At 36.6% G+C, this 16,394-nt stretch overlaps 1 protein-coding gene across 7 annotated transcripts in view; it reads right to left on the minus strand.

Annotated features, from left to right (window-relative positions):
• Window positions 1–2,806: 2,806 nt before the first annotated feature.
• TMPRSS2 (transmembrane serine protease 2) overlaps window positions 2,807–16,394 on the minus strand; it is a 127,468-nt gene continuing 113,880 nt past the window's right edge. For all 7 annotated transcript variants that reach the window (XM_069074867.1, XM_069074865.1, XM_069074866.1 and 4 more), the window contains 2 exons: window positions 15,907–16,059; window positions 2,807–5,099 (listed from right to left, as the gene is read on the minus strand). In XM_069074867.1, the coding sequence (XP_068930968.1) occupies window positions 5,088–5,099; window positions 15,907–16,059 (165 nt within the window). In that variant the 3' untranslated portion in view covers window positions 2,807–5,087. The remainder of the gene's footprint in view (window positions 5,100–15,906; window positions 16,060–16,394) is intronic.

Genomic DNA, 16,394 nt, shown 5'->3' on the forward strand with positions numbered 1-16,394 from the left:
ATCAGCTTTTTCTCTTTTGTGAGTGTCTAGAGATATGAACTTTCCTATAATTACTGATTTGTCTGCATCCCTAAAATTTTGGTACACTGTCTCATCAGTCATTATCTTTATGGAAATTGTTTCTATTATTTGTTCTTTGACCTGCTCATTCTTTCATGGGATGGAATCAAATGTTCATGTACAAGGGTTAATCTTGGCATATTTTTGTCAGACAGGCAGAAAGAAGAGAGGGGGAGAAGATGTGAAAGTGTTGTGAGATGAAGAAAATGTAAGAAGAAATGTAAGACACGTCAAATGGTCTCAATTTGTAAAGGGGAAAAATCTCAGCTCTGGGGTTAGGGACATTTATTAGAGGGAGGTGAGGGAGTCTTGAGGAGGGAAGAGGTTTTGAGTAATCTGAGGGAAAAAAAAAGAGGTAATCATTTATGAAATAAAAGCAATGCCTTGTGACAGAGGCCTCAGTTATTATTAAATAACATGAATTTGAAATGTTCCAGTCAACAGTTATAAGACTTTCTCTAGCTATGTTTAGCAGTTCCTGAGTAAGCTCAAAGGAGGAAGATTATGGGACTAATCCAGCCTGGGGTTTGGCAAGAAGTAAGGATCCATAAGACAAGTGTACAAAAGAGGGGGAAAGTGAAGTCAAGGGAAGGGTAAAAGCCTGAGAAAGTATTGAGGGATGTAAGAATTAGAATCTTCATGAGTGAAATATAGGTTTAGGAGTCAGTAGGTATAGGGGGAAGTTGAATGATAGGTGATTATTTTTAGATCCAGGAATGTCAGAATCTCAAATTAAGGAAACGCCAATATTAAAGTTTCCTAGTATAAAGGCTGGAGTTGAGGATGAGAGAATGATGGCGAGCTAGGTGAACTACTTGAGAAAGGAGGAATGATTTGGAGGTTGATTACAGTGGTGCAGTGAATAGAGTGCTGGGCCTGGAGTAAAGAAGACTTATCTTTATGAATTCAAATTTGACTTCTTCATACTTACTGCCTGTGTGAACCCAATTGAAGTCATTTTACCGTTTGCCTCAATTTCCTCATTTGTAAAATGATCTGGAGAAAGAAACAGCAAACCATTCCAGTAGCTTTACCAAGAAAATCCAAAATGGGGACACAAAGACTTGGACATGACTAAAAACAACTGCACAACAACTGAATGTAACAAACACAACTTGGATTGGGTGGAAATTTTAGATTAAATGGACTTCAAAGGAAGAAGGTCCACCAAGTGTCTTAAGTATAAGTGGAATTTTGAAATGACAATGGAGAAAGGGGAGGATGAAGAGGAAGAGGAAGGGGATGAGGAGGGAGATGAAGAGGGGGGGAGGGAGGGGGAAGGGGAGAAGGGAGACAAAGAGACAGAGACAGAATGTGTAAGGACAGTGAAAGATGGTACACAGCCAGTGCTAGAGAGGATAACTGGGAGTACAGACTCATTAGGATGAGCTAAGTCTCAGTGAGATGGAAGAAGTATGAGAGAAAGTAGTTTGGGATGAAAGGGACCTTGTTCACTATGAAATAGGAATTCAAAAGGACACAGGGAAAAGACTGAACAAGGTTGGAGTAGGACATGGGTTGAGTAGTTGATGTACATGAGAGATCTGGAGGTGAGGGCTGGCTTTCTCTTAAATGAAAAATTATTTATAGGGGCAGTCAGGTAGTAACAGTAAGAGCACCGGCCCCAGTGTCAGGATGACCTGGGGATCAAATCCGGGCTCAGATACTTAGCACCACACCCAGAAATAACTGGCTGTGTAACCTTGAGCAAGTTATTTAACCCCAATTGCTTTTTTAAAAAAAATTATTTATTAGTACAGGATGGGGGCGGGGGGAGGGAACAAGAGAAGGCATGAGAGCAATAAGTGTCTGATGAATAAGGAAATCTAGTCTCCAAAGCTATTAACAAATGGTTATGGGTAAGATGTGAGGTTGTGTTCAGCCTGGCCTTTAAATAGCACTCTTCCTCCACTTCTTGGAGAAATGGTAGAGGAGACAGGCTTATAAGTCAGTAGAAGAGGTAGGGGGCAGAGTAATGGTTACTCTGGTTGGCAAAGGATACTGGTCAAAGGTCCTGAGCCTGGATTCAGTTCTAGTATTTGGATGTAGCTGCTCCTCTTACTTTCCTAAAATTTGGAATTTTAAAGAAAAGCAAACTTTTGTTGATTTGTCAATCTTTTTTTAATTTATTGAATGAATTTTGTACTATTTTTAAAGTTAGTATTTGTACTTTTTTTTTACTCTCAAGATCTAATAAAGGTTATATGTTTAAAAACTCTTTTTTTGGGGCGGCCAGGTAGCACAGCGAGTAAGAGCACTGGCTCCAGTGTTGAGAAGACCTGGAGATCGAATCCCGGGCTCAGACACTTAGCACCCACCCAGAAACACCTGGCCGTGGAACCTTGAGCAAGTTACTTAACCCCAATTGCTTAGGGGCAGCCAGGTGGCTCAGCGAGTAAGAGCACCGGCTCCAGTGTTGGGATGACCTGGAGATCAAATCCCGGGCTTGGACACTCAGCACCACACCCAGAAATAACTGGCCTTGTAACCTTGAGCAAGTTACTTAACCCCGATTGCTTAATAAAAAAAAAAAAGAAAAAAACTCTTTTTTTCATTGCATTGGAGGTTTTCCATAATAATTTTAGCACATTTGGGGAAAAAATAACATTGGTCTAGACCTAGATGGGTGGTTGTGGACACTGCTAGTCAAACACTCTACACCTCTCTTCTCTTCCTGATTTAATCACAAAGTATTCATGTGACAAAGGTGGTGATATTTATGTAAATGCAAAGTAGTACACAGATATTTAGGATGAAAAAGTAATATTTATTTGCAAGATAATGTGCAATTTAACTTTACAGTTTTTTATAATGATATAAAATGTAGGATACAACTAGTGGTTACCTATAAATAAAAGTAAGCATCAGAAAACAAAAACTGTATGTTACAGATAGATTTTTTTAGAAATTGGACTTAATTGGCTGATATCTTGTGATACTGGAGACTGTTTGGAAATTCCCAAGGAATGTCTGTTGAAAGTAATGCCAAAAGCAGAGGAAATTTTTAACATGAGATGAACATAACAATGTGATGAACATAATATTCATGACTTTCAATTTTTTTGATTCCACGTTATACAATAACGTCAGAATAATTCAAAGTCCTTGGAAGCAGGGTATCCAGGAAGGAAGTAGAAAAAGGAAGAGGACATTTATAAACAAGAAACACCTCATTTAGACTATTTAATTGTATGAATTTGGTTTAAAACAACTCTCCTCTTTCACAAATTCAGCACCATTTATAATACTATTTTTTTGTTATTCTGAACTTGGCAAATACCAAAAAATGAGGATTTTCATATACAAAGAAGAACAGGAAAAAAGTGCACTGAACATGAAACAAATCTCCAATGAAAACAGCTTGCTTTTTACATATAAAATATATTCTGCATGTTAGTACCAAAGCAGTCCTGCTTGCTTGTGTTTCTCTAAGAACTTCTACTTTCAAAAAAATACTTCATCAATGTTCCTATCATTAATTTTCTTTCATATCATTATCATCCCCCATCCAAATTCTTTTTGAAAACATTTTGTTTCAACTGAGCATAGTTATGAAAAACACACATACTAGCCATTTCCAAAAATGTATGTGTCATTCTTCACCTCTAGCTCATCAATGCAATGGAAGCAAGTTTGATCATCAGTCTTCTGGGGTCATGGCTGATCAGCACATTAACCAGTCTTTCAGAGTAGTTTTTCTTCTCAGTTTTTAGTCTGTATAAATCATTCTCCTGGTTCTGCTCATCTCATTCTGCATCAGTTTATAAAATTGATTCTCCCCATTATTTTTCCTGAATCAGTTTCATCACTTATTATATCACAATAATATTCCATTACATAATTTTATTACCATAGTTTGTATAATCATTACCCATCTGATGGTTACCTCTAATTTTCAGCTCTTTGTTATAAAAAAAAGTACTGCTATAAACTCCTTTGTACATATAGATCCTTTCCCTCTTTGGTGTATCAGCCTAGCTAGTAGTGGTATTACTGGGACAACAATATGTATGCTTTAGAGACTTTGGTGACATAATTCTAAATTTACCTTCCAGAATAGATATAAAAGTTCACAGCTCCATCATTATTGTTTTAGTATGACTGTTTTCCTGTGCCCCTCCAATAATCATCATTTTTTTAATCATCTTTACCAATCTATAGCAGCACCATTTATTTGGAAAACTCTAGAAGACATTGATGTTACAAATTCTATCAAAGTAAATGAATCAAATCTAGAGTATTTAAGATATTCAATTCTTAGGTTTCATGAACATACTATCTCCAAATAGTCAAATATTGACATAATAGTTTAAGGCTTCAAAACTCAAACCATATTAACACAGAAGTACATATAGAAAACTGTATGAAAACACTATAATTAAAATAGTACATCCCTGATTTTCCCCCAGGTGCCTTAGGTAAGTTAACCATTCACTTCTAGCCACTGCACAATCTACTCAAAAAAGAGAAAAATACAAATTAACAAATACCTTTGAGAAAGCTATCAGGCTCCATGTAAATATACTCCTGGGGTACTATCACATTATTCTCACCGGGAAGGCTTACCTGTCCTCCTCTGAATCATGTTTCATTTCAAGTCAATTAGCAGCTGAGTGGTTCTAATCAATATCTTTAGCTAAATACACAGTTGTATGTTATACAAAACCTACATTATTAGAAAACATTACTGTGCAACAATCAATGACTTTCTCAATTATGAACATAAGCCATATGCTAATGAAACATTCTGGTTTGATTCATAAGTCTCCACACTCCAAGAAATATTTGGCATTCATTTCAGACAAATCAGTAACACTTAAAAGCTCAGGTAATATTATGTTTACAGTGAGAAATCAGGAAAACAATTAATGTAGTCTGTACAGAACTGTGAAGAGTAAAAAAGACAGCTGAATTTACTGTTTAATAAAAGTTAAAGAGCCTGTGAATTATTCTAATGATACATAATGTAGAGAAAATCCACCCTGTGCTTAACTGCTGATCATTTTCAAAGATGGAAGATATACAGATCACCTGTTTGCCTGTAAGAAACAATGAAAGAGAAAACATCAGTTCAAATAGAAAAATTCAATATATCTTCTGCTTGAAGATATTTATGCACAAGTGTAAATGATGTAAGTCATAAAGCAAAATGATATTCTAATAAAAGAAAGCCAAAAAGCTATTAAGGATATCTTCACCCTTCTAGTCATTCAGGTTTGCAACCTCAGAGTCTTCTTCAAATCTCCCCTTTCCTTCACTTCCCATATCAATTCAGTTTCTCTAGTTTGTTAATTCTTTGTTCCTAGCACCTTTTGGATCTAACTCCTTTTAATTACACAGCTGAAGTATTTATTTATCTTACCTACACTGCTACAATAGACTCCTAATCAATTTCCCTGCTTCCATTCTCTTTCCTCTCCCTTCCATTCCCCACATTAGCCAGATCAATATTTTTTTTCTCTTTTTGGAGGGGGGAAGGCAGGGCAATTGGGGCTAAGTGACTTGCCTAAGGTCAAACAGCCAGTAAGTGTTAAGTATCTGAGGCCAGATTTGAACTCAGGTCCTCTTGACTCCAGCACCAGTGCTCTATTCACTGCACCACATAGCTGGCCCCTAGATCATTATTTCTAAAGTATAAGTCTAACCTCTGCTCAAGAAGATTCAGGGCTTCTTACTGCCTCTATGAGAAAATACGCTGATATTTTAACACTTTCACTATCTTACTACAACCTGCCTAGATACATTTGACATTAATCCTCATATACTCTACAATCCAACTAAAATTGCTTACTTTCTGTTCTTTGTCCATGGTCCATTTTTCCCTTCAAGCTGTCCCTTATGCCTGGGATGCTGTTTTTTTTTTTTTTTACCTCTGCTCCTTCAAATTCCTAGTTCCATTCCAGTGAAGTGCTCTCTTACACAAGATCTTTATTACTCCTTAACCCAGGTGTTTGCCCTTTCCTATCTTCCAGCAAAATCATTTGTATTTAGTGTATGCATTTTATATCTCCTCATCTTCATAAGTAAAGCAGTGTGGCAGAATGGATAGAGTAACAGAATCAAATCAGTACCATTTTGTATCATTATGGACATTTTGTATAGTCTCTGGAATAAAGTTCTGTGTCCCTAAGCTAAGTTTAGTTATTTCTGTAAAACGCCATTTCAAGAAAATCAATATTATCTACATGGTTTGAAGGATGCAGGAAGATGTAAACAATAAGCATCCCGCAAGCACTAGGAAGTACCTAAATCTAAAAATATTAACTGTGTTTTACAATTTTTAAAAAAATCTTGTGGCAGAGTAGAATCAGGACCTCCCCACTGCTCCGGCATCCACCTTCCCCAATCCATGTAAAAGGGGACTCTAAACAAACTTTGGAGCTGCAGAACCCACAAAATGACACAGAGAAGCTAACCTCCCACTGAGGAAAGCCAGGCAGGCCAGCAGGAATCAGACAGCGCAGTGCTCTGGGAGCAAGCCCAGCCCCACTCCAAAGCTTTAGCCCCAGGGTGGGCCTGACCAGCCGCCGGCCAGAGGGACTCCAGATCAGCAGCAGCTGTGGCCATTTCCAGATTTATCAACACATAGATGCAAAGGACAGAGTGAGAGGTCAGTGCAGTCTGGACTTTGGGACCCAGTAAGTGGGAGTGTGTGGCTTTTGCCCCCAGGGTGATAAGCCACTGAGATGATGGCAGCTTCAGCTCCTGGCCTGCAGAGAGTAGGGGGACCAAGCACCAGTCTGAGGGGTAATTGCTCTTGCTTTAACCTGCATGGATCTGGATTGCAGTCTAGGGTGGAGGTCCTGGGGTGTGTATCCAGCTTGCCAGAGGATGTGGAAACCTCAGAGAGGGCACTCATCTAATACCTCTGGCAGCTGAGAAAACCCCAGCGTTTCGGAAGAAAGCTCCCCTGTCTGGTGGCAGAGTCCTACTGTGACAAAAACCCAGGGGTCAAGTTACTGAGGGGCAACATGACCAGGCAAAGGAAATAAAGCAGACAGAAGATTCCAACATTAGATTCCTATTTGGGGGACAAAAAGGAGCAAAGCATGGAACAGGAGGAGGACAGTGAAGTCAGAACTCCTGCACCAAAAGCTTCAAAGGAAAATATGAGCTGGTTATAGGCCACAAAGGACCTTAAGAAACAGATAAGAGAAGTGGAGGAAAAAATGGGAAAAGAAATGAGAACAATGCAAGAAAATTATGAAATGAGAGTCAACAGCCTAACTGAGGAAAATCACAGCTTAAAAAACAGACTAACTCAAATGGCAAAAGAGGCTCAAAAAGGCAATGAGGAGAAGAATGCCTTAAAAAGCCAAATTTGCCAGATGGAAAAAGAATCTCAAAAGCTCAATGAGGAGAATCATTGCTTCAGAATTAGATTGGAGCAATTGGCAGCTAATGACTTTATGAGAAATCAAGGTGCTATTAAACAGATGCAAACAAATGACAGAATAGAAGGCAATGTGGAATATCTCTGGAATTCCCAGATTAAGGAGAGAATATTACAAGCAGCCAGGAAGAAACAATTTGAATATTGTGGAAACACAATCAGGATAACCCAGGATCTGGCAGCTTCTACACTGAGGGATCGAAAGGCTTGGAATATTATATTCTGGAGGGCAAAGGAGCTGGGATTAAAACCAAGAGTCACCTACCCAGCAAAACTGAGTATCATGTTTCAGAGGAAAATATGGTCATTCAGTGGAATAGAGGACTTTCAAACATTCTTGCTGAAAAAGCCAGAATTGAATAGAAAATTTGACATTCAGATACAAGTAGCAAGAGAAGCATGAGAAGGTAAACAGGGAAAAGAAATCACAAGGAACTTATCAAAGTTGAACTATTAACATTCCTACATGGAAAAACAATAATTGTAACTTATGAAACTTTTCTCAGTAGTTGAAGGGAAGAGAAATACATATATGTATATATATATATATATGAGGGTATATGGGCATATGACAACATATGTGTGTATATATGTTTACAGGTATACATAGATAGAGGGCACAGGACCAATGTAACAAGAAGGGATGACACTTAAAAGGTGAAATTAAGAGGTGAGAGAGGAATATAATGAGAGGAGATGGGGAGAGACAGAATGGGGTAAACTATCTCATAAAGAAGAGGCAAGAGAAAATGGTTACAATGGAGGGGAAGAATAGGAAGGCAAAAGGGAATGGGTCAACCTTATTCTCGTTGAATTTGGCTCAGGGAGGGAATGAAATACACACAAAATAGGGTATCTCACCCTACAGGAGAGTAGGGAGGAAGGGGATGAGAGGGGGGATGATGGAAGGGAGGGCAGGCTGGGGAGGAGGGAAGTTGAAAGCACCCACTTTTGAAAAGGGAAGGGATCAAAGTAGAGAATAGAACAAGTGGGAGGTGGGATAGGAGGGAGGGAAATATAGTCAGTCTTTTACAATATATCTACTATGTTATTATTTTGCATTAGGCACACATGTACAACCTATACTGAACTGCTTATCTTCCCAGTAAGGATGGGAGACAAGGGAGGAAGGGAATGAATCTGGAATTCAAATTTTTAAAATCAAATACTCAAATATATATTATTATTATTAATTCTATTTTGCATGTAATTGGGAAATAAGGGGGCATAGAGATCCACTGGAAAATTTGGAAGGGGTATGGGAAAAATATGGGAGAGAGCAGATTGGAGGAGGGGATATCCTGTGGGACTGCTATTTAGGGGCGGTGGGTAGGGGGAAAACGGGGAGAAGATTTGTAACTCAAAATCTGGTGGAAATGAATGATGTAAATCAGAAGTTAATAAAGCATTTGGGAAAAAAAATCTTGTAATGTTCTCTTCTGGGTCCTTGTGACTGCTGAGGGGTCATGTACTTGATCTATCTGCAATTGTATGCCTTGCTAATAAATTGTATAGCTTTGATTTTGTTTCCTCAGTTTACCTCAGTTCAGAAATGAGAACAACCACAAAGGGATCTAGAGAAAGTCCTAGCCTGTAGGGCGACTTCTCCAAGGAACTCCCTAAAGCATGACAATTGATTTTCTCACTGAACAATTTCTCCACAGAAGAATGCCCCTGAGGCCCCATTACCTTTCAATCTCAGCTCTTCCAAGTTAAAATACGCTCCCCCCAAGATAGGATTCCAGTATTAGTATACTAAAGGGTTAAGCCAAGGTATCCCTCCACATTGCTGGGGAGGATTCCAGTAGTTGTATATCAAAAGAATCCCCACCCTGGAAAAATTTCTTATAACATGGGACCAGGGAAAACTCCTTGGGGATCTGGGAATGACCAAGAAGCACTCGATTAGGTTATGTGAAATTTGGTCTAAAACTCTAAGAGATTCAGATGATAATTTCTTTTTCCTTCAAATCAGTACCTTTGAGTATTGTAAATTAAAGATGGAAAGAGAATGCCAACCCCAACCCCAGCCACATGGGATTATGTATCTGTCTTGGTTTTGTTTCTGTTTAAGTGTTTCTATTTTGTACAAAAATATTTATAGCAGTTCTTCTTGTGGTGGCAAAGAATTGGAAACTGAAGGGATGGCCATCAATTGGGGAGTGACTGAATAAGCTGTGGTATATGAATGTAATGGAATACTAGTGTACTATGAGAAAAGGTGGACTTCAGAAAAACCTGGAAAAACTTAGATGAACTGATGCTGAATAAAGGGAGCAGAACCAAGAGAACATTGTATACAGTAACAGCAACATTGTACAATGACTAACTTTAGACAATGACTAACTAGACTTGGATTTTCTCAGCAATTCAAGATTCTAAGACAACTGCTAGACTCATGATGGAAAATGCTGTCCACATTCAGAGAAAGAATTATGGAGTCTGAATGTAGATTGAAACATATTATTTGCTCACTCTCTTTTTTGTTTTGTTTTATTTCTTCTTTTTCAAGATTCATTCCATTGGTTATAATTCTTCTTTACAACATGACTAATGTGAAAATATGCTTAATATGGATGTATATGTAAAACCTATATCAGATTGCATGCTGTCTTAGGGAGGGGGAAATGGAGGGAGGAAGAGAAAATTTAAAACTCAAAAGTTTGTTGAAGTGAATGTCAAAAACTAAAAATAAAGTGTTTGTATTTGTATAATATCCAGTATGTTGTTAGCACTGTCTGTGTTTTATGTCTTGATAAATTCAAACTGACTGGTCTAATTAAATCAAGGGAAAAAAGAGAATAAAGTGCGAAGAACATTCAAAGCCTTCAAAGCCAAGTTGGGGAGAGAAAAAAGAAAACATAGATAAGGAGAAATGTAATCATTGTTTGCAGACTGCAGAAATTTATGGCATTATAAACTAATGAGAGACTAAATTTGTGACCGAAATGTAAGTTCTCTACAATTCATTTAAAAATTGTTATTTGAATGTTTCTATAAATGCTGAAGAATCTTAGAGAGTCTTAAGGTACTAGTCTGTAGAATCTATTCTAAGGAATAAGAATAAAACTTTGTAAAAGTTAAATGAAAACAGTACTTTTTTTAAAAAATTCTTTTCCTTGGAGAGTGGCAGATTGACTGCTTTACTGTATGAAAAGAAGGCTATTTCACTGACAAAAGAAAAAAAAAGGAACTGAAGGTAGTCTGAACATGGTATCAATGAAGTTCCAAAATGAAGGGGGAAAATGGGCTCATAGGTTGCAGTTTAAATCTATCTGGTACTTAATAGCTGTCTATTATTAATTCTTTTCTTAAAGGGGGAAAGAGAGGTTTGTTTAAATCTGTGAAAAGTAAGAGAAGTGTTATTGCATACAAAAAGGACAAAAAAGGACCAATTAAGAGAGCTATAGTCAGGGGCGTCCAGGTGGCTCAGCGAGTAAGAGCACTGGCTCCAGTGTTGGGACGACCTGGAGATCGAATCCCAGGCTCAGACACTCAGCACCACACCCAGAAATAACTAGCTGTGTAACCTTGAGCAAGTTACTTAATCCTGATTGCTTAAAAAAAAAAAAAAAAAAGAGAGCTATAGTCTATTTGCACTGACAGTGTGAACAATGGGTTTGAATGTAAATGGGTTTTGGAAAGGAAGATTTGAGGAAGAGTTTTGATTTCATTCAAATAAGAATAGGAGAAATTTTATTTGGTTATACTTTATTTGGAAATTACAGAAATATAATTGTAGCACTGAATTATTTAAGAATAACCTACCAAAACTCTATCCTTGAAGGCCCATTGAGGGTATATTTTAGTCATTACATGAGGAATAAAAAATTCTCATGGATCTAAAAAAGTAGATTGCCACTGTAAATCTTGTCAGTAAACTAACAAAGTAGTGGACCTTATAATTTCAAGTGCTAGCAGTAAATGATCCTTGGGAAAGTTGAGATTCTGTCTCATTTTAACGGAAATGTGTTCTTCTATTAGGATAACTGTGATGTTTAATCTTCTATGAGGAAGTCAGGCCTTAATAGAAAAGACACAATGTTTTGGATTCAGGTAATATGTTTAGAAACTACAAAAGTTTTATTAAAGGTATAATTGGATCAAAATTACTCTAATTTCTCTTGAATGCAATCAGTATACAATGGCAAAAGTGATAAAATGAATGAAGTGATTTTCTACTTAAGATAATTTGGAGATGCATTTAATTGAGTGGTATGGTTAAAAAACAGACTTTAAGAGATGTTAGATAGTGTTAGATACCTATCCAAAGGAGATCAAGGACAGAAAGGTCCCATATACATAAAAATTTTGATAACATTACTTATTATAGTACCAAAGAAGCGGGGGTGAGAGGGGGGTGAGGAGAAGGAGAGGTCCATCAATTATAGAATGGTTAAACAATGTATGGCATATGATTAAAATGGAACACTGTTCCATCATAAGAACCAGGAGAACATCATACACAGTAATAGCAATGTTGTATGATGAAGAACTGTGAATGATTTAGCTATTCTCAGTAATACAATGATGCAAGATGATCCCAAAGGACTAATGATGAAGCATACTAATGATAGAGCATTTTAAAAACAGACTGAAGCATGGTATTTTTCAATTTCTTTCTCTCATTCTTTTTCTTTTAATCATCTTCCTGTACATAATGACTAACACCTTCTCTGGGAGGGGGAAAAGAAGAGAGGGAGGGCAAGGAGAGAGAGAGACAGAATTTGGAACTCAAAATTTTTTTTAAATGTTAACATGTAATTGGGGCAAAAATAAAATGCATTTTAAAAAAAGAATAGTAGTGTCCTTAACATAAATCAGGTAGTTTACAAAAGAGACAGGTTCTGGGGAGTTTTTGTTTTGAATATGTTAAATTTTAGATGCTTAAGTGTAGGGATATGCTGGTAAATTTTTAACTACTGGATCTCTGGGTGGGGGAGGGGAGAATGTAACTTTAAGTTTGATCTGTATTATTAGCATTCTCTCCATCACTTTCTTAAGTCTAGATAATTAAAAATTCCTGATTTTATAGTGTTTGCCAATTTTTGAGAAGTAAATGCTCACACTGAAAATCAAACAATTGCCAGTTAGAGGTGGCTCCAGCACACTCCTGCCTATGAGACATTCAAGTAGGGATGTCCATAAACTACATCTATCATGGATCTCCCTTTCTTTCATTCATATAGCATTTTCCTTAATTCAAGACATTATTATCTTTTCTCTGGCCTGTTGTAATAGCTTCCTAATTGTTCTAGACTCTAGATGCTTCCAATCTCTCTTCTCTCATCTGTCTCCAGTACTATATAGCACCAAAGTTCAAGATAAAGCTCTATATTTAGCAATACAGTACATCAAAATGTTAATTGAACCTATGGGAACTCATAAAATTATCCAGGAAAAGGCTAGGACAGATATCTCTGAGCAACATCCACATTTTGTGGGAAGGTAAGAAATGATGATCTAGCAAAGGAAACCAAAAGACCAATAATTAAGGGAAAAGGAGAACCAAGAAAAAACAACATTAACCAAGGAAGGGGAAAATGTCTAGGCGATAGTTGAGAATATCAGAAGTTGTAGATAAGTCAAGTGAAATGAAGGCTGAGAAAAGGCCATTGAAATAGAAATTAGAAAATTGCTGTTTAATGCTATTTCATTTCCATCCTTAGTCTTCTTCTTTTACTGGAATTACATAAATATGAATAAAATAAATTTTTTCATCTTTTCACTAAAATGAAACACTCTAAGCCGGTTCCCACTATTTAGAATTGGTATTAAAATATAATAATATTGCATAATCTAGGCTGAATTAAGTTCAAAAATAATTGAAAAATTGATGGTACTGTATGTTAAAAGTTCTAGTTATCTTATCCTTCATCCTGATAGCCCACTCTAAAATTCCAGACAACCTTTGGGATGCATAAAAATAGCAGGGAGGCGGCCAGGTAGCACAGCGAGTAAGAGCACCTGCTCCAGTGTCGGGATGACCTCAGGATCAAATCCGGGCTCAGATACTTAGCACCACACCCAGAAATAACTGGCCGTGTAACCTTGAGCAAGTTACTTAACCCCGATTGCTTTAAAAAAAAAATAGCCAGGATTCTGACAACTACTTTCATATAACTAGCTCTTTAACAGAAATGTTTTTCAGTTGGGAAAATAACTACAAGGAGCTTACTTTAATGTTTACTGCCCCTTTTATTTAGATTCAAAATATGGAATCCTAACCAAAGCATAAATATGACTTAGAATTAAAAGCACGTGAATATCACTACTAAATATCTGTCATGTTTACCCTAAAGTCAACCCCCACTTTTAATTTTTTCTCAGATGGGGTATGCCAACAATGATTTATCAACTGGGTCAAATTTCACAATTAGTCTGAATAAGTTTAAAATGTGGTGACTTGGAAAGTACTTGGGATAGGAGACCTGGGTTCTACTTAGTATTACCAAGGACATATAGTCTCTATAAGGCTTGATTTCTATATCTGAAAAATGGTGATAATACCTAAAATATCTCACAGGATAGTTTTGTTTATAAACCTCAGAGTATGAAAGAAATGACAGTTCCTATTACAAATATTTGCTTATTTATTATTGATGCTAGTTATTCTATGATTCTAAATTTCCCAGATTTAAAAAATTTTCTAAGTCACCATAAAATAAATGCTCTTTTAAATGTTTTTATTTTGATGAAAATAAGAGTCTTGTGACTCAGATGAAAAAATCTAATTCATCTGAATAAGACATATGCAGGAAGAGCCAGAAAAAAGGTAATGTGAAAATCATCTGAGGAAAAGATGTCAAAGATAGAAAGTTCTAAAAGGTACCAAAACATTCATAGAAGCATTCTTTGCAACAGCAAAAATTGGGAATAGCTAAACAAGCTATAGTAAGATAATTTCATGGAACCTTGCTCTATTGTATAAAACCGTGAAAGAAGATTTTAGAAAAATGGGATAGGATGTACATGAACTAATACAGAGTGAAATAAGTAGAACCGGAAGAAGAGAATACATGCATGGAGGCAAAAAGACAACAACCATCTATCTCTTTTGACATAAGGGACTCTAATAATAATGATAATAATAAAAGTAAAGATAATAAAAATGATTGCTAGCATTTCTATAGCACTTATTATGCAGGAGTCACCATGCTAAGTACTTGTAAATTATCTTATTTAATCCTCTAACAACCATGGGGGTGGGGGGTGTGCTATGATTATCCCCCTTTTACAAATGAGAAAATTGAGTCAAATGGAGAGTAAGTGACTTGTCCAGAGTCATGCAGCTAGTAACTGTCTATATCTGAGGCCTGGATTTGAATTTAGATCTTCCTATTTCAAGACATAGTCCTATAGTTTACTAAACAAAGATAAAGTTGAATGAAGCCTAAAATTCAAGTAACTTCTACGAAAGCTAATAGAAATAACCTGCTTTTCTGCAAGCATAAGACCTCTTCAAGCTCTATTCAGAGATTTCTTTCTCAGAATCCACCTGTATATATGTATACTGTGTTTCTGTATTTTAAGAGGACAAGCTGTCTTCCTTTTCACAACATGTGATAACCAAAAATATGAAAACAGTGAAAAAAACTAATAAAAGGAAACCAAACTCTGTGCCTATAATCTTGGTCCCAAAGAACTGATAAAGAAGTATATCTCCCTCTTCATGGTAGAGAAGGGAGAATAATGTCAGATGTCAGATGTGGTCACTGTGTTGATCCTATTTGATGGATTGTTTTTCTTTGTTAAAAGAGAGGGTTCATCTGAGAAGGAATCCTGAAATTACTGATGTAAAAATGAATGATGGTTTTAAAAAATATTTTTTAAAAAAGTTCTGTTGGTATTTTTACTGCATTTCAAACTCAGTATGATTCAATGGCAACCAAAAAAACCTTAGCAATCCCAGGTGGCATCAAAGGGAACAGTGTACAAAAAGGAAATGGCAGTCCTGCTATACTTCACCCAAGTCAGATCACATCTGGAATTATCTTCAAGTATCTGAAGGGTTATCATATGAAAATAGCATCAGATTTTTCTGCTTAAGCCAAAATGACACAAGTAGGATCAAGTAGTACAAGTTTCAAAGAAACATTATTTAAACTTGATTTAAGGAAAAACTACTCAAATAATTTAAGCTGCCCAAAACAAGTTTTTTCAAGAGGTAGTGGTTTTCTTTTCCCATAGGTCTTGGAAAAAAGGCTTTTCAAGTATAACCAGTCTGGTTTCTCTTCCAATTCCCAAAATCTATGTAAAGACCAGAGAAATGGCTCCCAACTAATATCATTACTACTGGGAGGGGGGAAAATACCAAATACATTTCCTACTGCTAATAATTTGTCATTTGGGTCTGTGTTAATATACAAAGGACAGTAAATATGTGTAAGCTTTAAAATTTAGAAGGAAGGAATTATATATTTAACAAATTGAAAGCAAAACTGAAACTTTACCTGCATTTGTTGGTAAATCCAGTCTGTAAATACTGTCAGGTTTCCGTAAACTCCAGGTCTGTTTCTCTCAGCACATCCAGATCCCCAGCTTGTATCACCAACCAACCACCATACTGAATTTTTCTCTGTGACTAAAGGACCCCCACTGTCACCCTAGGAATGACAAAGAAAGTTATAGAACAGGATGTAATCCAAAGAGAAGACAAGGATGTTTGCTTCATACAAATGAATGCAAGATGGACAATTGGGTGGGAGGGGGAGGAAAGGTTTTGGGAGGCGAGGATTATGAAATGCAAAGAATGTTGATTTAAAGAACCCAAATGTAAAGCCTTGCTTTGGAAGACTTCCTAACTACTTACCTCTCTTCCTTCCTTCCTTCCCATCTTCTTAGCTAGGAATTTGTCATCCTAATCTTCCTCTACCCAATATTAAATGTTTCATCTATGGCTCTTTCCTGCTGCTTGCAAACATGTTCAGTTTTCCACACA

This window comes from Petaurus breviceps, unplaced genomic scaffold (genome assembly GCF_028583685.1).
Source record: "Petaurus breviceps papuanus isolate PSGF00001 unplaced genomic scaffold, PetGlider_PUasm1.0 90897, whole genome shotgun sequence".
Lineage (NCBI taxonomy): Eukaryota > Metazoa > Chordata > Mammalia > Diprotodontia > Petauridae > Petaurus > Petaurus breviceps.